We start from the raw sequence: 23,374 nt of genomic DNA, 5'->3' as shown, positions 1-23,374 counted from the left end.
AAGTTCACTATATCAGTTCAATGTTATCCTCGTAAAAAAAAAAGGGTAAGAAATCGGAAGTCATTTTGGTAGATAATGCCTGAGCAATTGAAGAATATCGTGTTTTGCTCTTAGTGTGACAATATTCAAACATTAGATAATATTTTTCAAACTAAGTTGTTTGTCAAATTTATTTGTGATTATAAGCAAGAGAGTATTTGTATCTATTCACTCTTATATTTTTATTTTTAATTGAGGTTGACTATTTTTAATTTAGATTAAATTTATTATTTTACAGTTTGAGTTATGAAATATTTTTAATAATTTTTTTATTTTATATATTTTATTAAGAGATATTTAAAATATTTTATAATTTGGACTACTAGTAAAATTAAAAATAAATTTATTTTTTAAAAAAATTATTTAAAACTATTCATTATCTATTATATTAGTAATAGGATGTATTTATTAAAATAGCGTTTGATTAGGTTTTAATGTTTTAAAATTGCAACCATGAAACTAGCGATTTGAAGACTTGGAAAAAACTTCAAAGTGATTTGTTAAGTTTACTTTTACAATGAGTTTTGAGTAAAAATTATTCTCGCTCAAACAAATCAAAAAATTCCAATCATATCCCCATACCCCCAAAACCCAAAATCACATTCTTTCAATCGATTTCTCATCTTCCTTCTGTCCCCCCTCGCACCATCTCCTGTCCGTCATGTCCGGCGTCCCTCTCCGGCGCCCGTCGACTTCAAAACGAGAATCGAAGTCATTGGAATGTGAGGTGTGAGGTGAATCTCGACTTCGAAACGGAGCGACTCATTTGCAATCACGCCTCTGTTCATCTCCAGTTGGGGTCGGAAATCTAAATCGCCTGGTTTTAGCAGGAATTGTGTTCACCATTAACGCCAGCTATTGGTAAGTTCATCAACAACCCCCTCTCTCTGTATATTGTTGTGTGTATACAGATTATATTATGTTCCTTATTCTCTCCTTCAATTTGGCTTCTTCGTTTATGGATAATTGTATCCTTCGTGTTTGATCGTGTGTTCTAGTGACAAGAATGTTTGATTGTTTATACTCTATAATCCTTGAGATTTTCATATTCTACGGCTGGTTAAAACTTTTCAGCGAAAGGAAATCTACAGCTTCCTGTATTTACTAGAACCCTAGCCTCTCCGGCCTCCTCTCCACAAACCTTTCTCGCCGATTTGGAGCTTCAACCAGAAGAATTTGTGTTTCGAAGAGTCGGACTCTGGAGATTCTGGTAAGTAATTTCCTTTCTTCTTCTTCTTTCTCCTCCGAGGTAATCAGAGGTCAGGTCTAAGGATTTTGGTGCCCTTGTTTCTTTGTCTTCTTCTTCTTCAACAGATTTGGTATTCGAAGGTCCAATTCTGTACGGGAGGTCCCGAATAGATGTCCATTGCCAAATTCAATATGTAGCTTACAGTTGACATATTAAGAAGATGGTTTTCTCTTCATTATGGGATGATTCTTTCTAGTTATCATTATATAAATATGGCCCTTGCTCATATCTATTTTTGGTGTAGCTAAACAGAGCTTCACATCCAGGTCAAGAGAAAATCTTTAACTTTATGAATCAATCTGGCGTTCCCCCAAATCAATTGATATGGGTTTTACCATGTCACCTATAGCAGCATCTAGCTCCTGATTGTTACTATTAGCTAAAAAATGACCTGTGTGTGTAACCAAATACTGAAGCTATAGAAAAATAGAAGCGGTATTTGGAGGCATTTAGTTGGCCAGAAGTAATAAAAACTTCAAAATACAAACACCTAGCAATCAGGAAAATCCCAGAGACACTGCTCAATTCTGTTTGTTGATAAAACATTATTAAACTTGGTTTGAGTTTTTTTGGCTATAATTTGGAAAATTAGATAAATTTAGAAAAATTTCTAGTCGTCCTACTTTTTTTTTCTTGGTGAAAAGACACCTGTTTTAGATGGATATACTTATGGTTGAAATGTAATTTTCATGTGGAATGATTATTGAATTTCAAAATTTCTAGTCCTCTTCTTACCGTGATAAGAGCTGAATGAGTCCTTGCTTTGTACATGTAAATACAGTGTGAACTATCAGTAACGCAAGTAAATAAATTTCACGTAAGCACAGAAGACTTGGCAACTTCTTTAATAAGTTCTTCCAACATAAAATTAAACACTTAAAAAGCAAGTAGATGTCTGTAAAGCAGTCCCCAAATCCAAATTGTATGTCTAAACAGCATTGTATCAATTTCTATTGCGGAGAACATCAACCCAGATATCTCAAGAAATTGTATCCCAATAACTTTATGTCCACTCCGACAAATAAAGTGATAGGAAATTACAAGACTAGAGTTTATTCACTAATGATTTATTTCTTTCACGGCCCTTTTCACAGGCAAGTCTGGATAACAAACATAAGTAAGCAGAAAGTTCAGTTACAATTATACTGAAGTTCTTGCAACACTTACCAAAGTAAGTTAACTTCTTCTGTATCTGTGGTTGTGAGATTGTTTTTTTGTCATGATCTTCACAAGCTATTGGGGCTTTCCCGTGGAGAACATAAAATATCCCATAGCTAATTTGATTTTTTTTTTTCTTTTTACCAAGAACACCATTTGCCTTGGCTAATTTCTCCTACATTTGTGGCCCTGAGATTGCTTGTTCTGCCTCTCTTGGGGCATTTGTTTCCTGCACCCCCAATCATCCTCACAACCAATTGAGGTATTCCTGTAAAGAACATTAAATATCCCATAGCAAGACCTAATACCAATCTGCATCCATAACCTGTCAATATGACTCCCCAGTTGAGCCAATTTGAAAATTGTGGATCCTCTTCTTTTGGTGGCTGTGGGCTTGAGGATAGTTGCTTGCCTTTGACATCAGAGATCCACATAAGCCCAAGTTTCCGATAAAAGAATCGTTTTGAGAATGTATCAAAATGTCTTCCTCGAGGTATTCGTCCAACTAGAACTAGTTGATTCTGTGAAAGCTTTTAAACTTCTAGAAGGTTTAAATTTGTCAGCTGTTGAGGGATCTCCCCAACTTGGAAGAGAGATCTAACCATTCGAGCATTGCCAAATGTGAATTCTGGTTCTAACCTATTTACTCCTAAATGTGCATATTTATTCGTCATCTCCTACTTTTCCTTAATTATTACTTGGCATGTCATGGCATGATGATTTATCATTGATGCATTGATTATATATTTTCCCCCATTATAATGCTCTTTACCCCTCGCTAAGATAGTGGTAGACTTACCCCTTAACATTTTCAGATTTGTAGGCTGACATCGACTCTGGCGGTAAGGATTGCAGTAGGCGATTCTAACTGTATTTACCCTAGATACGCTCCGTGCTACAACACGTTCACTGCACTTTACAGAACTTATGTATGGGAACATTTATATTTTTTTTCTTTTGTGTTCTAAATAATTTTTGGCAATGCAATCAGAAGATGACTTGGGCACTTAAATTCTGGAATGATGGTTATGGTAATTTTTGTGGTAAACCTGAAATGTTTAAAATAATAGATGGAAAACTGTTCATGGTATGGCTTACTATTCCCTATTGGAGTCTACGGCTTCTTAGGGGGTAGTGCCAGTCATGGCCTCCAAAATTGGGGCGTGGCAATATGAGAGAGAGAGAGAGAGTAGTCAAACCCTAAAGAAAACCTGCAAAGAGGAAAAAACAGAAAATGGCAGAGATAGAATGGAGAGATAAGGAGTTGCGGAATCCTCCAAGATTTCTGCCCATGAACTCCATTACCCACTTTTTTTCTCCACTTTTCCACTTTTGCAATTTTCTTTGACTTCAACTTATTGCACAAGGCTCCTTGAAGATTCAGTGGTTTCTGGATGTTATCCTCATTCGAAACTCCTCTATTCCATGTTCAGAAACTTTCTGGTGTTACAGGGAAATTATACAGAAGCTATGTTATTTGTTATTGTTTGAAACAAATTTGTTTAAATTGTGTATTCCTTTCAATTTTTTTTTTTTTTTTTGCCAAGTTTCAATTTGTTTGTTTAGCTAATATACATGGAGCTTTTTGGTGTTTTTATTTAAATTTGTTTTTTAAGAAATAACTAGAGAATCAGGACTATAATTTAAATTATTTGTGATTTGCTGTGTTTGCAAATAGGATTTCATTTTACTTATTTTTGATTTTATGAATTTATGTACTCGTGTTGAACAATGCTTGTTGTTGAAGTATTGGTATTTTGTTGAAGTAATATTGGTTATCATTATAGTGTTCGTTATTTCTCATGTATGATTTTGTGATTTTACATTTACCATTTTATATTGCACCTTTGAAAGTTACGATTTTGAGATACCAACATATTATGAGAATGGCTTCTCTTAGTCAACTTGTAAGCTACAAACACCCCCCCCCCCCCCCCCCCCCCCCCCCCCCAAAAAAAAAAAAAAAGAAGAAAAAAATAAAATAAAAAGGAACTCCTTAAACAATCTTTTTTAAGACCAAAATTCCCTTTCAAGGAAAAAGCTTAAAACCCCTCTTTTTGCATGTTTATACTTTATGCATAGATCCTTCACTAGATTGTTAAGGTCTTTATTTATCTTTTGGCTGTTTTCTTGACATAATCTATTTTATGATATGTCTTTAGTATCTTTTAGGGTTTATTTTTTGGCTGACCCAATTTTGATTCTTTTATCCTTTTCCACATACATCATTAGGTAGCAAAATTTCTAATCCAATGGATCTCAGACCATTCAAGCAGGACATTGATGAACTCATAAATGGGTTTGCTGAGGTATCACTTCATGTTGTTCCATCGGCATTTAATTCTTTCAGATGTTACAGAAAAGTATGACTTTAGTTCTTTCGGTCCTCCTATCGTTTTCCCTCTCTGTATTTTAGTACTAATGGATTTTGATTCTTGTAGAATAAATGGACTACCTTGGCCAATATGAAGAGAGTATGGCTTTCAAGAAAATTTTCCTTCATATTTGAGGCGAGTCCTTCTGTGAACGTGGCTTTCTTTATGCAATCACTCTATTCACATTCAATTGGTATGTTTCAAGCAATTGGTTATTTATACATTTTCCTTTAAGTTTATTTTGATGATTATGGTGGTGCTAAGCTGGATTATGGGAAAAATTAAATCTTAATAGGACTAAAAGTTGGCATTTTATGCCTAAGTTTATAATTATCTCATAAACTTAATTTTATGTCAATTGCTAAAAAAGACTTTAATTTTGAATATGTTAATTATTTATTTCACTCATCACTCTATACCCAACCATCTCAAGAGAATGAATATTGACATGGATACAGATGAAACTAGATATAGATACAGGAACATGGCAATGCATAAAAATACTAAACTATGTGAACTACAGGTTCCTGATAAATTCAGATAGTTCTCTACATGTTTCCATGATGACACTGAACTCTCCCATTAGACTTGTTTCGATTGCTATTAATGGAAGAAATGATTTTAATTTTTACCCCACAACTTCCTAAAGATAGTATTATCTATGTATGTATATACTTGTATATATAAGAAGACTAAATCCACAACCCAATTTGGCACACTGTTATTACAGACGTGCCTAGGTGCAAGGTGCACCTAGGCATAGCTTTTGGCGCCTGGAAATCTCCCAGGCAAGCGCAGACCAGCCAGGTGTGCTTAGGCCCATAAGGCCCTCAAGCGCAGCTTTGGGCTTAGGTGCACCTAGCTTTTTTAATTGTTTTAGGGTTTATATTTATTGTTTGTTAATTTATTTATTTTTTACTGTTTAAAGATTATATTTATTGCTGTAATTTTTAAAAATTAACTATATCTAATAGAATCCTAATGGGGGAAGGAAATTTTTGACAATGAGTAAAATGGCTACTACTTCAAGTGCTCCAATTGAACATGATGAAGATGGAGAGGGAGATGATGTGGAAGACGAGGATATTGGAGATGATGCTTCTAATGATGAAAATGTGGAAGTCTTTGATCTTGATAATGAGGATGATTTTTAGATTATTTAAAATGCATAATTAGTTAATCTTAATTAGGATTTAAGACATATAAATTGTTTAAAATTTAATTTAAGTTGACTTAAAAACTTTTAAATTGCATCTTTTGGCATTTTTTATCATTCTTTTCATTATATATATATGCCAACAATAGATTTTAAAATTTCTTACAAAGTTTTTAACTTTTGTGAATTGTGATGCTTATATGCGACGAGTTGCTAAAATATGATGGGGATGTGCTTTTCTGAAATTTACAAGTATGTAACTTGTTTTAATATTTTTTTTTAGTTAGTATATGTTGAATTTTTTAATTTTCTTGATAACATACTTGTGAATATGTTATTAGGAGTTAGAACTTATTTTAAATCTTATTCTTCAAATAGGATATATATATATATTTAGTCAACATGCGCCTAGTATTCACCTGGCGCGCACCTTGCCTTGTGCCTCAAGCTCCAACACCCTTTGAGCCTTAGTGTGCCTTGGGCCCTTAATAACAATAATTTTGCACAACTTAGTTTAAAGTTTTTTTTTTTTTTAAAGTTAACTGAGTGGCTGAATGAACTCATCACATACAAAGCTGGATATGGACATGGCACAATATGGATAGTCCCATATAATAATTTTTAAAAAATTAGGATATCACATAACAGGGACAAGCCAATTAGTAAATTATGTACTTTATATTTATTCATTAAAATAACTCACATTCTTCTTAATAGGGAATAAATGTGGTTACAAAGTCTCAATATATATTCTCAATAACAGATAATTCTTATCATAAAACGTATTGGTATTTATTTTAACTTATGCTTTTAGAATTATAATATGGTCCTAATTTGTTTAACCAATATACAAGCAAGATCTTGTGATAGAGGTGGATGTCATGAAAGGTCCTACTGTAAGAAATATTAGAAAATAACATCATATATTTGGTTGGGCATTTTGACACACATTAATTTCAAAGTGTCCAACGAGATGTAGTGCCTAAAACAATTCTTCCCAAACATTGTTTGTGCTTCATAGCACATCTCTTGTTCCTGTGACACTCTCTCTGTAACCATGCCACCTTCCATCATATTCACCAATGTGAATCCACACTGCTATAATTTAGCCCACCAATGACCCTGCCACTTCCAGCCAAAACAAAAAAGGGGGGGGTCACCGCTGGAAATCATCAACCCAACTGAAACTTTGGGGCCACCTCCAGCCTCCAACCATTGACTATCCCACCAACGTCAACGTAGTTTGAGCATCATCTTTATAAATTGATGTACGATCAACTCTACTTTTTTTCTTTTCCTTTTTCCTTTTTCCGGTTTTTTTTTTTTTTTTTTTTTTTTTTGGGGGGGGGGGGGGGGGGGGTTGCGCTGGGGTCTGCAAACTACTATGACTTCTACAATTTTCCAGAACCAATCCGTAATATACAAAGAAATGTTCAATATAGAGGTCAGTCAAGTGTCTCAGGAGAGACCTATTAAGGGTTTCATTTAGAAAAGAGCAGAAATGTTATAGCAGAATGGTGTAGGTAATAATAGTGAGATGGTTAGCGCATACATGTTTGGACTACAACCTATAAAATTTGTATTGTTTGTTACTTGATGATTAAGCTACAATAGAGGATTAAAGTTGTATTTCCATTACCAAACTTATCAATGTTGAATCCATGCAAATAATCTCTAAGAAATTGCAATAATGTATTTTTTTTTTCTTATAGAAGATTGGAAGTGTCCTGTTCATTTGTTATATTGTTTTGTCCACCTTATTCATTTTCCAGGTTACATGATCTCCACTGCTTCCTTGTCACATAGACTGGGTGGTCTCTATTGCCTTTACTGTCTCTACGAGGTTCAACCATTCAAACCTCCATTCAAAATATATTTATCCCTTGGTATGTTAGTCTCCGATTCCTTGGTACATTGATGAGTTTTATTCTCCTTCAACATTATTTGCAAGCTCATGTTGTGATTGATTCGGATTTGTGAAAACAGAGAACGACGCATTGTTGCCCATCAATGATCAAACTGAAACCATAGAAATTTTTGAATCAGTGTTGTTATAGAGGTTCTCATGTAATTCCAAGAGGCATAATTTAATTCAGTTGGTTTTGAAAATTAGTGATGCAATTTTCACTATAAAATTCAGACCGTATATGTGTTTTAATCTTTTCTTGTACACGGTTGCAGTTTTTTTCATGCTGAGTTGCTTTAAGAATAAGACTGAAATATTTAAGGGCTAAACTTGATGGCATAAGTGTATGTCATATTAAACTACTATTTTAAACACTATAACAACACACCAAGCCTTAAATCCCACTAGGTGTCACACCTTTTAGACACCACCACAACAAGAACAACTACATGATAAGTGTTGAATCAAAGAACTTGAGAGAGAGAAACCCTAGTTGGAGGAAATAAATTCCTCATCAAACATATAGATTATACACCTATTTATACAAATACTAAATGGGTCATGACATAAGCTAAATCTCACACTTCCCCTCAAGCTGGAACATATATATCATATGTGTCAAGTTTGTTACAAATGTAGTTTATCCGAGGGCGCATGGGGGCGTTGCTGTAGAAGACAGTCGTGAGGAAGGAGGCGACGATGATAGATTGACAATACAGTGGCAACACGAGATCTGTGCAATGCACAAGATCCAAAGAAGAGGCCGCGAGATCTGAGAGTCGCGAGGATGATGGCGATGCTCCGATGTTGAAGAAAGGCCATTGATCGACCAAGGAGATGATGCTAATAGAGAAGAGGTGGCTTGGCGACGGAAAGAACGGGTCAACAGCGCATAGTTGTTAAAGGCGCACCTAGGCACAAGGTGCCAGTTCAATGCCTCACCTGGGCCTAGGTGAGGATATTTTAGCGAGGCCCTCGCCTTGCACGATGAGAAGCTGGGGCAAGAGGCGCGCCTCATGAAACCTAGGTTTTAATTAAAACCTGAGCAGCCCAATTCACGCCTAACTCCATCTTCCTCCCGACTCCAGCCGCGCCTGCATCTTTTCCTCTCCAACCTCCCTTCTTCTTGGTTCCAACACATATACATTACAACATATTTATATTTCTTTAATTTATATTTTACTTTTCATTTACTTTAATACATAAATGTAAATAAGAAAGTACCTCCCATTTAGATTCAATTAAAATATCTAAAAAATCAAAATCCATAACAATAAGAAAATAGAATTTTGGTTTTAGTACAAACTCGGGATTTAGCAATTTTACCTGCCCCAAAATACATACATACTATTTCTTGAAAAATTCATTAAAAATCAGTTTAACAATAATGAATATTAGCTATTAAAATACCGAGAGATAGTTTTTCAAAATGAAAACATTTTCTTATATGTCTCCTTATAATGCGCTAATCTTCCAGACTTGGAAAAATAACATTTTTCAAAATGAAAACATTTTCTTAATTGTGGACTTATAGTGTTTATTGATTGTGGACTTGTAGTGTTTATGTGTTTGTTTAGAACTTTGCATGATGATTGATACTTGTTTGAGTTTGAACTTTGATGATGTTTCTAGCTTAGAATTTATATGATGAATGAATCAACTTTGATGTTGTTAGTTTAAAATTTGAAGATGATGAATCATGAATGATATGCATGTGTTATTATTGATAATTTGATAGTTGTTTATGATTTTATAAGATTTTGAGTTTTTTTTTCTAAAAGGTGTGCCTCGCTTTGCAAAGGTACACCTTGCCTTGCACCTCAGGCTCCAGAACTCTTTGCGCCTCGATGCACCTATTGTCTTTCAAAACTATGCAATAGCGGCATTGGAGGGACATATCGACGGCGAGGGGTCGCGAGTAGTTGACGAGATTTGAAACCAAATTTGAGATAGCAAACCAGATATGAGATTATAAACCCAGATATGAGGAACGATGGCTGGATCTGAGAAATGAAGGCCTAATCTAAAGGATTGATGGTTGGATTTGAGAAATAATGGTTGGATTTGAGGTTCGAACCCCAAATCTGACCAATCTAAGGGATTAACGGTCGGATCTAACAAAATTATGGTTGGATCTGAAGACCGATGGCCGGATCTGACGAAATGATGGCCAAATCTAAGTTGCGACGGTCAAAGAAGCCACTCACAAAGGCCGATGGTGGCTATGGAGGAGCCAACGATAGAGACACAACCAAAGAGTGACGGAGAGGCAAATTCGGCAAGACAGGGAGACAGAGAAGCAAACAGCCGATGAGGAAGTTGGAACAATTGTGGCCAAGCGTAAGGAAGGTCGACGGTTGATCGACAATCACGGATTTGTTGGCGGAGAAGATCGATGGAGGCTGGTGTCGATGGTTGTGATTTTGAGAAATCGATGGTAGATGAACAAGATCTGAGACACGATCGCGATTCCGAGAAGTCAGCGTTGGATACCAGTGGCGGCAGCTAGATCTGAGAAATCAGAGCTGGTTGTTGGTTGAGATCTGATAGATCAGAGAAGAAACTATGAGATGTTGCTGGTCCACGCGGGATGAGGCTTGTACGGCTCGCCAGTCGTCGATGAGAAGACGAAAGAATGACACTAGTCGGAACAGTGGCGGTGGGAGCTGGAACTAGGGTTTGCTTAGGATAGGTTCTAATACCATGTTGAATCAGAGAACTTGAGAGAGAGAGACCTTAATTGGAAGAAATAAATTCTTCATCAAACATATAGATTGTACACCTATTTATACAAATATTAAATGGATCATGACATAAGCTAAATCTCACAATAAGCCTTTATCCCCACTATGTGGGGTCAACTATGTACATACACAACTAAGGTAGGAAGACTTAAGAGTTGGTTGTCTCATCATCATCACCTGCACCTTATCATAACCAAGTTAGGGTCGGTGGCACAAGCCGCACAACATTCTTAATGTCAATTGGATGTGGCACAAGATAACTTTTTCTGTCTTGGCTGTCAATATGTGCTGGGTTCTAACTATTTTCTGTGCTCAATGATCCTGAAGAATGATAAGAGTCAGCATAATGCTTGAACACATTTTGGTGTCTTGTGAATCTTCTACCACTACCTTCTTGTTTCCTTTTCTTATTTTATTTTTCCCTCTTCTAATCCCATCTTTTATTTTCAATTTGACAGGAGACCTGAAAAGGCTTAGAAGCCTAGTTGTTGATGCTAAAGAAAAGGGAATAAAGGTGGTATCTGCTTTGGTGAAAAAGATGCTTGACAGGAATGTATTCCTTTTTGGGTCTGTTGACACAAATGATGCCTCTGTAACAGAGAGGGTAAATGAACTCACAGATATACAGAATGCCCGCATTCGAGTTGCATATAAGAAGTATAGTTCAGTTTACAATTTTTTCCCCTTTAAACAAACTTCATATACAGCTTTTAGTTCCTCATTGTTTTTGCTTTTGATTTAACAGGTTGTTTTCAAATACACGTATTGAGCAGTTTATCCACATGGATTTGGTAAGTTCTAGTATTCCGGTAGCTAAATTGTGAAAAGGAAGACATGGCTTTATTAAAATGAAAGGAGGTGAATGTCAGGTGTGGGCTTACACTGTTTATGGAAATTAGTTGGTACTATTTGTGCTTGTCCAAAAATGGGAATAAACAAAAAAGAGGAACTAAAAATCATCAATTTTGTAAAATATATGCTGTCCCTACAATTAGTCACAAATTGGACGAACTGGAGGAAACTCGTATTGGTTCCTTAATTTGTGGTTTAAACTAAAGAATTCTTGTTTTGGTTTGGGGGGGGGGGGGATCTTGAGCCTATAATATTTCTTATTAATTTTTATTTCTTTCAAGTCTTTTACTTGTCTTTGTGCTTGTAAAGTAAAATATTCTTTGTTTTTCTCTCTCTTGCATTTCACTTGACATTTAGTTCTGACCTGTTCCAAGTTCACATATTCTAGGGTAAGGAACTTGAGGTTGATGTGCTAAAGAAAATGTCAACAGATTATGCAGTTGCCAAGGAACTTGCAATTGAAGGTACATTATTTTGCTCTCATCTTCTAGTTTATGGAATGGCAAGGTGTAGAATAATGTCTGTTATAGATTAACAGAAAACGATTATCTGGTATAGATATTTGAACAATTTTACTCATCATGCCACCATCTCTTGCCCTTGTACATCTTCCTGGAAATTTTGATCTTTAGCAGAAACGTGCAAGTATAATTCTCTCCTTATGAATCCTAAATGCTCTTAATATATACTGGTTGAATTAAGGTGGGAGACTAATGCCATCAACAATGTATGCAGTCCATTTGCATGTTTTAATGTAACCCGCATATGCTATGAGTAATGTACTCAGTCTAGGCATTTTAACAAACCATGGCCAAATTATACATGGGACTTTTCTAGCTCAATGTTGCACCCTGCAAATTGTGGAACAATAAGGTTTTCTTTTCTTTTTTTTTCTTTTGTCATTTTAATGTTTTGCTTCATGTGTTGATTATCCCAAATCTCTTTTTATTTTCAACTTTACACTTCTTTTTTGTTTATTTTTTTAGTTTCTGTTGTGTTTTTCTAATTCCATGTTTTCTCTTTTCTTTTATTTTTTTACCCCCATCTGCTAATATTGGCTCCAAACTTTAAAATTTTCTAGTTGGAGTCTTGGAGAATTTGACATCTGTTCATGTTGCAGAGGCTAGCGAAGTGGTGGATGTCCAAAACATAAAGCACATAAAAGGTGATCATAAATTGATTGGGGAAGTGGTGGAGAAGACTGCTCAGGACTGGAATGCAGAGAAAGACGCGTTTTATCAACAAACAGGAGTGGAACGACATGCCAGTGAAGTACCCCTACTACTGCAAGGCAATGAAATATTTGAACAAAAGGATGGTAGTAACATTGAGCAGGAAGAAACTGAACACTTTGAACAGCAAGATGATGAAAACTTTGAACTACAGGAAGATGAAAAGTTTGGTGAGGAGCTGGAAAGACAAATGCTGTCTGGTGAAGAACTGTAATGAGAGATGGCATTGGATGAAGGCATAGAACAAGAAGTTCCATTCTTTGGGGCAGAACATTGGATAACAGCTTGAGATGTCAACAAGGATTCTCTTGGCTTCCAAGTTCCTTCCATAGTGTCAACCGAGTACTCATCATAGGCGGCTAGGACAGTTGCTCCCTCGGATATAATTTGGTTCAAGAACGTCTAGCCACAAATTCCCAATTCCAGCCTATGATGGAGGGATCTTGCAGATGTTTTGAATTATGTATTTTGTGATACTTCTCATGTGAACAAATTCATTGGGAAGCTATTAGATGTGCCTGTTTGTGTAGGTCTCAATATCATTTTGATTATAGCAGAGGGAAAGTCTGGAAATTCTTGAAATGTTTTGTTGTTAGTTAAATCTAGGGATTGTTGATCTTTCTTCAGCCAATCTGTCTGTAGCCCTAGCTAATTACGTGCCTTTGATTGGAAAAACTTTGGTTTGTTCAAACGTCATTTTTAACTTAGCTGCGTTTTTCTTTTTGGTGTGGTATTGCCAAATGGAATCAGAACAGTACCTGATGTCGTACAGATTCCTTGGAATTATTTTTTAGGAGTAATTGTTTTTGGAAATGTTATACTTACGAACAAATTTAACAAATGACATTCACAAATGATAAAATTTCATAATATGTTGTGTTCTATCAATATCAAGAGGGCTTCTGTTCCAGAACGTCTAATCTTGAATTCTCCATTCCAGCGAACGATGGAAAGATCTGGAAGAGGGTTTGAGTAAGGTATTTCGTGACATTTGTTGAAAAATATTAGATGTGCACCCTGTATGTATATTTATCTTGATATTTTTTTGACTATAGCAGAGGGATGTCTGGAAATTGTTGAAATCTTTTGTTGTTATTTCACCTATCATCAGCGTACTGTTGTGTCATTCACAGGGTCTGAGCTTCTTCGGTAGCCAGCAAAAACAACAAAATTCCATCCATCTTCGGGAAACAAACATAAATTTCCTTGGTTATGTGTTTTGGATTGATGTATATAAAAGGACACTTTGATTTGTTTAGAAGTCCTTGCCGTTTTCTTTTTAGCTTTTCTGTGTTTTCCTTTTTGGTTTGTATGGAATCAGATCAATAACTGATATCATATGGCTAATATTTTTCTGGATTCCTTGGAATTATTTCTTAGGAGTAATTATCTTCCATAGTCTTTAGACTCCTCCTCTTGTTTAATTTAGGAAATATTCAATATAGGAGTAAGAAAGTTGTTAATGGAATTAAGTTCAGCTATGAAGACTGTTTTGGACTGTTCTTTTATGCATATTTAGGCAAAATCTGCCTAGTATAGGATAACATTTTCTTTTACAAGTCCAAAGAGATAAGGAAGGGGCGACTAAGTTTCGTCTCTCTTGACTCCTCTTACTGTCAGGTCTAAAGGGACATGAATGAGAGACCCGAATGGGCCTTATGTTCATTTAGGAGTAACATCACCCAACCTCTTCCTTCTACCTATACATGACTAGTTGATTATTGATGAAGTTCCTATTTGTGGATTTTTTTTCACCAGGAGTTGAACTGGTGTCAAGGGGCCCTTGTGTCCTTAATGGCTGACTTTGCCTATAAAACATTTGGCTTTGTCTCTGTTCACAGCCCTTGGGGTAACCTTCCTCCCATTTTGAATTCATTCAACACCAAACACGGTTAGTGTAGGCCTATGGCTCTCTAACAATCTTTTCTGGTCTCTCTGCTTCTTTCATATCATGCTCACTTGTTCGAATGTTGCTCAACTGGTCATGTGTAGTGAAGAACAGAGCTCAGCATTGCTTCAATTTAAAACATACTTTCCATTCAACGAGTCAGTCTCTTCATCTTGCAAAGGATATGGTGATGGTTTGAATCTGAAGATGGCGTCTTGGAGCAAGGGAATTTTGACTGTTGTTTGTGGGAAGGGATCGGTTGAAAACAATGAGACCGGTTAAGTGACTGTCATCAATCTTAGTTGCAGCTGCCTCCAAGGGACGTTCCCTTCCGACGCCACCATCTTCCATCATTTTTCTAACCTCCAAAAGCTCTTCCTTGATTATAATGACTTGCATCCCGTCCTTTTTTGGTTGGTTCACCAGATTGACGCATCTCAGCCTCTTTTCTTCTAGATTTTCAGGGGAAATCCCAATGGGACTCTCCTACTTGACAGAATTGATCTATCTCGACCTCAATTTCAATGATGGTTTGAGATTCAAGAAAATCAGAATTTGAGTTGCTTGTTTGAAACCTAACCAACTTAAGCCTCAGTTTGGTGAATTTTCAGCAGTTCCCATTTCCTTGCTCAATCTCCTCCGGTGTGGATTGCATGGATGGTTCCCTGATGGAATATTCAACTTACTGCATCTGAGGGACATGCCTATAGGATTTAATAGATCTCTCGGCGGTGACCTTTCCAGGTTTCTAAACTCAATACTTAGATCTTCAGTTCACACGTTTCTCTGGACAACTGCTATCGGACTCTTTACTGGGAATCTCAGGTCGCTGCATTCGTTCTATGCTACCGGTTGCAACTTCTATGGATCAATTCCTGCACCGCTCGGTAATATTACTTCAGTCACCACTATATTTCTTTCAGGGAACAGTTTAGCTGGTAATATTCCATTCATTTTTGCATTGAGAATTGTCATAATATGATGCAATTCTAACAAAATCTAACAATTCCACCATGGACCTTTGCTTTGGCAGCATGGATTACTTGCGTGTAAGCGAGATCAGCTCCAGTTCACTGAAGGATTCATTGATCTGCGGCACAACAACCTACATGGTTAGAGTTTAGGGTTACCCATTTGATTATCCCATCAAATAACTGCAGCGGCGATATAGGCTTGGAAGCATTCTTCATAAAAAAATCCTCTTCAAGGTTCTTCTTCTTGATCTGTCTAATAATAGCTTCAGAATTGGAGAGCTAATTTTAGTCTGAGAGGGCTGAACTTATCTCACAATATAGCCTTACAAGGCATATACCAAAGTCTTTGGCGAATCTAAACATTGTAGAATGGCTAGACCTCTCTTCAAATAAGCTTTCCGGGAAGATCCCTAAGCAGCTAACGAATTTGAAACATTCTCAAACTATTCTTTTGTTGGAACTTTGGCTTATGTGGACCTGCCTCCAATATCAAAGGCATACAGAAATCCTTAGATTGGCTTGACTGGGGAGTCGTTTTGTCAAGTTATGGATGTGGATTGGTCTTTGGTCTTTGGTCTTCGGTCTTGTTAAGGGATATCTATTGCTCTCCACCAGGAACCCTCAGCTTTTTAGGGTCGGTGAAGGTGCTGAAAACAAAAGTAGAAAGAAAGATGCAGAAACATCAAGCTCATAGTGACAACTGTAGGATAAATTAGCCAAGCAAAATGGTGATATTGATAAGTATTTTGGAAACATCAAATTAGTCTTCAGTCTTGATCTGAACTTGGATGCAGATTATGATTATGTATCTAATTTCTTAAATATCAAAGTTCATTTGCGTTGCAAGCTGTGTTAATTTTGTACTGAATCATTTAAGTAACTTAATAAGTTGTAGATTAAAAGAGATTATCGCCCTAGTCTCTTCTCCAATGTCTTGATGACAAATAACAATAAAAATTTTGTTGAGAAGTTAAAAAAGCGAACTTTTTTTTTATGAGAAACTGTTATCAATAAATATACAACTACTTAAGAGCAAAACCTGAAAAACCAGTTAACCCTCTAATCAATTTTGGCAAGAAATTTAGAATCACTCATTTGAGCCTGTTTTATCCACAATTTTGAGACATCACTTGTTTGAGGGGGCTGGGACTAGGGTTGTAAATGCTCTGGGTCTGGGTCTGGGTCAGACTTAGTTCCGTTCCAGATTTGCTACATCCAGATCCACTAAGTCATGGTCAGGTCCAGATCAATTTATATTTGGACTATACACCTCATGGTCACTGTTGAAACGCTTCCGATCGATCACTGGGGTTTAGCAAACAAAAGATAGAAGAGAGAGAGAGAGAGAGAGACTTCTCCTGAACGATCAATCATAACTGGAGCTTCTTCTTCTCTGATAAATTCCATGATTTCCAGAGTGAATTGATAACTTTCAAAGTGATCGATTGATTTACAGCAATCGATCAATCGATTGCTGTAAAATCTTAAATCCCAAATCAATTTAAAATTTCGGAACAATTCAGAAAAACCTATACACGCATTAAATCTGAACCTAAATTTGATTATAAGACGAATAAGGAGTACTACAGTGGGATGAGTGTCGACTATATCACGGTGTTGGCTTCCTGGCATCACAGTGGGGGATTCATCCACTGCTGCTCGCTCACTTACAATAATGGAAGAATCTAGCAGATGCTTTGAGGTAGGTTCTTCCGGTACTTCTCATGCTAACAAATTTCCTGTTTATTTGAAGATCGAATTATTAGATGCAAGTGTGTGTGTGTGTGTGTGTGTGTGTTTGTATGTTAATATCATTTTGATTATATTAGAGGCCATGTCTGCAAATTCTTTCAAACTAGTGATATGGATTTATTATCAGCTAGCTCTATGATTTATAGGATCGATCCCAGCTTCTTCACAAAAACTAGAAAATTGAAAATGAATCCCACCTAAAGATGAACCCTGAATCCAATCCAACCCAAAGCAAAATTTATCGATTTGCAAGTCATTGACTTGACAGAAAGTTATTTCACTAGTCCATTACCCATAACATACGCCCAAAATTGGGGAAGCCACCTTTAAGCCCCCACCACATTTGTCAGAAAGTTATTTCACTAGTCCATTACCCATAACATACGTCCAATGCAGAGTGCATGTGGATGTGGGCTCTCCTCTTTTATCGGTCTTAATTGGTTGCGTGTTAATCGTATTCCGGGCTCATGTGATGATTGGGATTTTGTTTTGATTTTTTCTATTCATCGTGGTTAATTTTCACTATTGCTAGTTACAATAATTTTTAGTTCCAAATTTATTTTGGAGAGCATTCGTTATAGATATTGCATATCTTAAGCACTCAAAAGCTCCAAAAACTCTCAAAATAATTTTTAAATATTTTAAAACTCTCAAAGATTCATTGCACATCTACCAAAGCATCACAAGGTAAAAGGAGAAAAATCTTTCAAATCTTCTAAGACAAATTCGAATTTCTTCATTTGAGATTACAAATTTATTTATTTATTTATTTATTTAAATATTATCGCTTGTATAATTTGTTCTTAATTGCTTACTTATGTTCAAGTGTGGACAAATTATTTATAATATTTAAATTATCATTGTAGATTGTATAAGTTTTCTAGAACCGTTAAAATTTAGGTGAATTTAATTTGCAAGGTAAGGTAAGGATAAAACCTTGGTGGTGTTAGTGGTTTTTCTAGAACCCGTTATAATTTATGAATATATCTAGTTTTTGATGTGAGATAGTGTGAAAATCTTGGTGAGATTAATAGAATCCCAATGGTGGTTGATATATTGGGAGAGTAGAATAGGTGTGAAAATACTGAACCAATATAAATTGTCTTATGGTTCATTTATTTATTCTTGTTATATATTGTGGTTTATAATTTATTAATATCAAACTCACGTATACATAATTATAAAATTTTAATTTTTTTAAAATTAAATAATAAGAATTTAATTAAAAAATAATTTATATATTTTTTTAAAGAAAATAATTAATTAATAATATTTATTAAAAATGTAAAAAAAATTTAAACACTTAATTTATCCCACTCTTGAGTGATTAAATACCAACAATACTTTATGGATCAACCAGCTAAAATCAAAAGGAAGAGAAAGCAATAAATTAATCTTTCCTCAAAAAAATATAAATGTAAAAAGGAAAGTAAATTTTTAGAAATTATCCTAGTAGGTAGACGAGAGCGAGAAAAAACTAAGGCATATAACATGAAAATATATGTTTAATTTATAATTATTTTTTAATTACATGAAAATTAAAAAATATATTAAAACAAGGACACATGTTTAGTTGAAGAATATATATATTTTTGTTATTTTTGAACTCTAATTTTTTATGTTTGTATTGAATAATTAAATTAATAAACTAAGACTGCATCGCCCAAAGTCTTTGCTGCTAAGACACCATAGTTAAAGGGCATCATCATGTTTAGTTTATAATGCAGACAATTACATTCCTGCGGATTTATAGCCATTATGCCTTGTTTGGGTGCTGAGGAAGCTGCTGGAGTCGGACATGGTGGAGATGTTGCCGGAGCGGTTCTTGGAGCCGATCACAGCTAAGAATCAGGGGAGGGTTTACATGAGTGAATCGTGCTAAAGAAAACTTAATTATGTGCAAAGGGGATGCAAGGATTTGCATCCCCCACGGGCTGTGAGAATGATTGTTGCCCAAATGGAGGTAGTAGAAATTAGCGAAAGTTAACTGTGGTTATTGGTAAGTATTATGAAACATCAAATTAAAGAAATCCCAATAACTTTAACTCTTGATATGAACACCTTATTCATAGAAATCGTACAATTATTTGACATGACATCTTTAAAACAAAATATATAGAGATTAATTTCTCAGCAATACAATTAAACCCTCAAACATAATCAAAATATATGCTAAAGGTCTCCAATATAATCAACGACTACATCTCGATAACTTCCTTTCCTTTGACGCCGCTGTTTTCACCTAGAACATTTGAATATTGCAGAGACATAATCCAAATTAAATGTTGAATCATTTAAGTGAGAGTTTAAAATATTGTGCTGAATATATGCAAGACCATGAACAATAGACATATCCCGACTTGTCCCAACCCAAGAGAATCTCATACAGCGTTTAACTCATACCACAGGAAAAGAACAATCCCTCTAAAAGTAACATAATCATATTGATGCATTGGCACAACACAATCCAAGTTTAAGAGGGTCAACATCAACGCATCTCTTCGACACCTTGAAAACAATTGTTACCACTCCCGACACGAGAGGGTCAATATCAATGCAGGAACCCGACTCACCACAATCACGTCAGAGATTACGTTCCTACTCAAAAGCATCTTGAAAACATTACCCATGTCCAACACATATGCCAATGCCATAATTATAACATGTAATGATGCATTGCATAAAATGATATTTCAATGCACGTATTTCAATGCATACGTAAATAAACATTTTGAATGAACCATTCACATGTCAAAACCATTATATGAAACAATATTTCAGAGACATAATCCAAATTAAATGTTAAATCTGAGAGTTTAAAATATTATGCTGAATATATGTAAGACCATAAACAATAGACATATCTCGACATGTCCCAACTCAAGAGAATCTCATACAACGCTTAACCCATACCACATGAAAAGAGTAATCCCTCTAAAGATAACATAATCATATCAACGCATTGACACAACATAATCCTAGTTTAAGAGGGTCAACATCAACACATCTCTTCGACACCTCGAAAACAATCCTTACCATTCCTAACACGAGAGGGTCAATATCAATACAGGAACTTGGCTCACCACAATCATGTCAGAGATTATGTTCCCACTCAAAAGCATCCCGAAAACACTACCCATGTCCAACACATATGCCAATGTCATAATTACAACATGTAATGATGCATTGCATAAAACGACATTTCAATGTATGTATTTCAAAGCACACGTAAATAAACATTTTGGATGAACCATTCACATGAAATCAATCATTCACATGCCAAAACTATTGTTTGAAACAAAATTAAGTATAGGGTCGAACCACCCGCAATAAACCAAGTTTTAGACTGAACACTTAAAAATAATCAAGTTTGACAAGGCAAAACTATTTGTATAGAACAAGCCAAGTTTTGATAGTAAAACAACTCACATTGAACGTACTCAGAATACCTCGATTCTCATGTCCAACCTCAATTTTCGTGTCAAGCCTCAAATAATCGTACTATTACTCAATCTCGAGTCCCAACAATCCTTGGACATCATATTTATTCAAAAAAATATCAACATCCATTTTTCCATAATTTTTGCATAAATTTCTCTTTATTTTTTTCTTATTTTTCGTCAATAATTTCAAAATAAATACCTCCTCAAGGTTTTTCTCAAATTTTCTCCACTATAATTCATAAAATATTTTTCTAAAAATATTAAAAAAATTACAAAAAATAACTCCCCCTTACGCACCACCCACGCACCTTGCGCATAAAGACTCGCACGTGCTCTGCATGCGCTGATCATCTTCTCAAGCGAGCCTCTCATCGCCGGCAATCAAAATTTTTCCTCCACCACACCACCTAGAATATCTCTTCAAGTTGGTCACGATGGTACCCTCATTTGCCTGAAAAACCCACCACCCTCGATTGACGGTTTAAAGCCTCGGCTTCGGTAACCGCTAAAACTTCCAGTCAAGCTTTGAACACCACTCAAACGAACTCCAAAATCTCTCAAATTCTCCAGAAATGATCCTCACTTTCTCAAGAACAAAAGTCCTTTATCCAAGACCTCCGAATCACTCTCAAACTTGAGCAATTTGAAGTTTAATTTTTGCATTTTTAGCTAAACCCTCTGAGCCCTATTTATACCCAATTTTGAGCCAAAATGAGCCATTCCTTGTCAAATCCGAGCCTCAATCATCATTACAACTATTTAATGGCCTCAAATCGCCCTAATCTAGCCCAGATTTGCCTCAAAAATCCACCCCCATTTTTCAACCAACGTACAACCACCATACCTCGTCATACCCTGTCAAATCACAGCAATTTCTCAGCTCATACACATCTCCAATTGATCTACCATGCCCTGGGGCCCATTTTGGACCCTAGGGTGTCCTTCTCGATGATGGCAGGCAACTGGTCGACGGTGGTAGTAGTGGCCGGTGATGGCAACAACAGTGGCTAGTCTTTTGAGAAATTTCACTTTGACCCCTTACTATTTTTCAAATTTTATTTTAGCTAGTATTTGAAGCCCCTGAACTTTCCAACTATTCCATTAAGACCCAAAAGTTCTAAACCCTTCATTTCACTACCGAAGATTTAGAAAAACTTTTTTTCAATCTCACTCGGGCAAGATTAAGAAATTACATTTAGGCCCGAATGTATGTTTTGATCACAAATCCCTTTGTTTCATCCCGAAACCACTTAAGGGTTGTTCTATCCCTGAAATTAGAGCCTCATCAAGGTTCCGTGAATTTTTCAGAAGTCCCTTACCATCATTCAATCTTTTAGGCTATGATTTAGCTATATCAGAAACTGTCTCTGTTCTGATTGCTTTTAGTTTTATAAATGTCGTCTCGAGACGTTTGTCAATAATATACCATTTTCTTTAAACATTTAAGTTCCGAGACGCTCATTATCGTCGATTCGATAACTTATTTTACTATCAAATCAATTTTTTGATATTTTAAACTCATTTAAATTACATGACAATCTCATGCCAACACGAGGTATTACATCATGGTTCTGGATCTAGTCTAGATCTATTTCTTTTTCTTTTTTTCCAAACTTACTAGCATTTTTCATTCTATATCTTGTCTTAAAAAATAAAAAGAAAAAAATTTCAAAAATAGAAAACAAAAAATATTAGAAAATAAAAAAAATTCAAGAAATAAAAAAAAAACTAGAAAATAAAAAAAAAGGAGAAAATATCAATGGGGCCAACGGTGGTCACGGCTGAAGCACATGCGATCGATCAATGAGATTTAGCAAACGAAAGAGTGAGGGACTTCTTCGTTAATGATCAATCATCACTAAAACTTCTCTAATAAATTCCTTGATTTTCGAAGTGATTTAGCTAAATTCAAAATGATTGATTGATGTAGAGATCTAAAGCAATTGATTGATCACTATAAAATTTTAAATCCCAAATCAAATTAAAATTTCGAAGCAAATCCGAATAAGAATTAAATCTGAACCTAAATTTGATTATAAGACAAATAAGGAGAAGTACAGTGGGATGAGTGTCGACTATGTCACGGTGTTGGCTTCCTGGCATCACAGTGGGGGTTCATCCACTGCTGCTCACTCACTCACACTAATGGAAGAATCTAGCAGATGCTTTGAGGTAGGTTCTTCTGGTATTTCTTATGCTAACAAATTTCCTGTTTATTTGAAGAATTATTAGATGCGAGTTTGTGTGTGTGTGTGTGTGTGTTAATATCATTTGGATTATATTAGAGGCCATGTCTGGAAATTCTTTCAAACTAGTGATATCGATTTATTATCAGCTAACTCTATGATTTATAGTATCGATCCGAGCTTCTTCACAAAAACTAGAAAATTGAAAATGGATCCCACCTAAGGATGAACCCTGAATCCAATCCAACCCAAGCCAAATTTATCGATTTGCAAGTCATTGACTTGTCAGAAATTTATTTCACGAGTCCATTACCCATAACATACGCCCAAAATTGGATTGGGGAAGCCAACTTTAAGCCCCCATTACATGTGCCATTATTGCTGTCATGATTCCATAAACATAGTGGTCAAAGGTTCAAC

At 35.5% G+C, this 23,374-nt stretch overlaps 1 protein-coding gene across 9 annotated transcripts in view; it reads left to right on the top strand.

The window, feature by feature from the left end:
- LOC127806122 (uncharacterized) overlaps nt 1-13,414 on the top strand; it is a 34,997-nt gene extending 21,583 nt beyond the window's left edge. Inside the window, exons 1-11 of one of the 9 annotated variants that reach the window (XM_052343169.1) lie at nt 625-900; nt 1,114-1,249; nt 2,383-2,459; nt 3,262-3,288; nt 4,679-4,809; nt 4,888-5,014; nt 7,750-7,863; nt 11,086-11,284; nt 11,373-11,418; nt 11,868-11,943; nt 12,600-13,414. In XM_052343169.1, the coding sequence (XP_052199129.1) occupies nt 4,699-4,809; nt 4,888-5,014; nt 7,750-7,863; nt 11,086-11,284; nt 11,373-11,418; nt 11,868-11,943; nt 12,600-12,925 (999 nt within the window). In that variant the 5' untranslated portion in view covers nt 625-900; nt 1,114-1,249; nt 2,383-2,459; nt 3,262-3,288; nt 4,679-4,698 and the 3' untranslated portion in view covers nt 12,926-13,414. Of the gene's footprint in view, nt 1-624; nt 901-1,113; nt 1,250-2,382; nt 2,460-3,261; nt 3,376-4,678; nt 4,810-4,887; nt 5,015-7,749; nt 7,864-11,085; nt 11,285-11,372; nt 11,419-11,867; nt 11,944-12,599 lie in introns of those variants that run through there. The other 8 variants (XM_052343168.1, XM_052343174.1, XM_052343173.1 and 5 more) reach the window with 8 other exon arrangements.
- Nucleotides 13,415-23,374: the final 9,960 nt, after the last annotated feature.

The sequence above is a fragment of the Diospyros lotus genome, chromosome 7 (genome assembly GCF_014633365.1).
Source record: "Diospyros lotus cultivar Yz01 chromosome 7, ASM1463336v1, whole genome shotgun sequence".
Taxonomy (NCBI): Eukaryota; Viridiplantae; Streptophyta; class Magnoliopsida; order Ericales; family Ebenaceae; genus Diospyros; species Diospyros lotus.
Note: the sequence above shows the minus strand (reverse complement) of the source record. Positions and strands in the feature narration are given on the sequence as shown.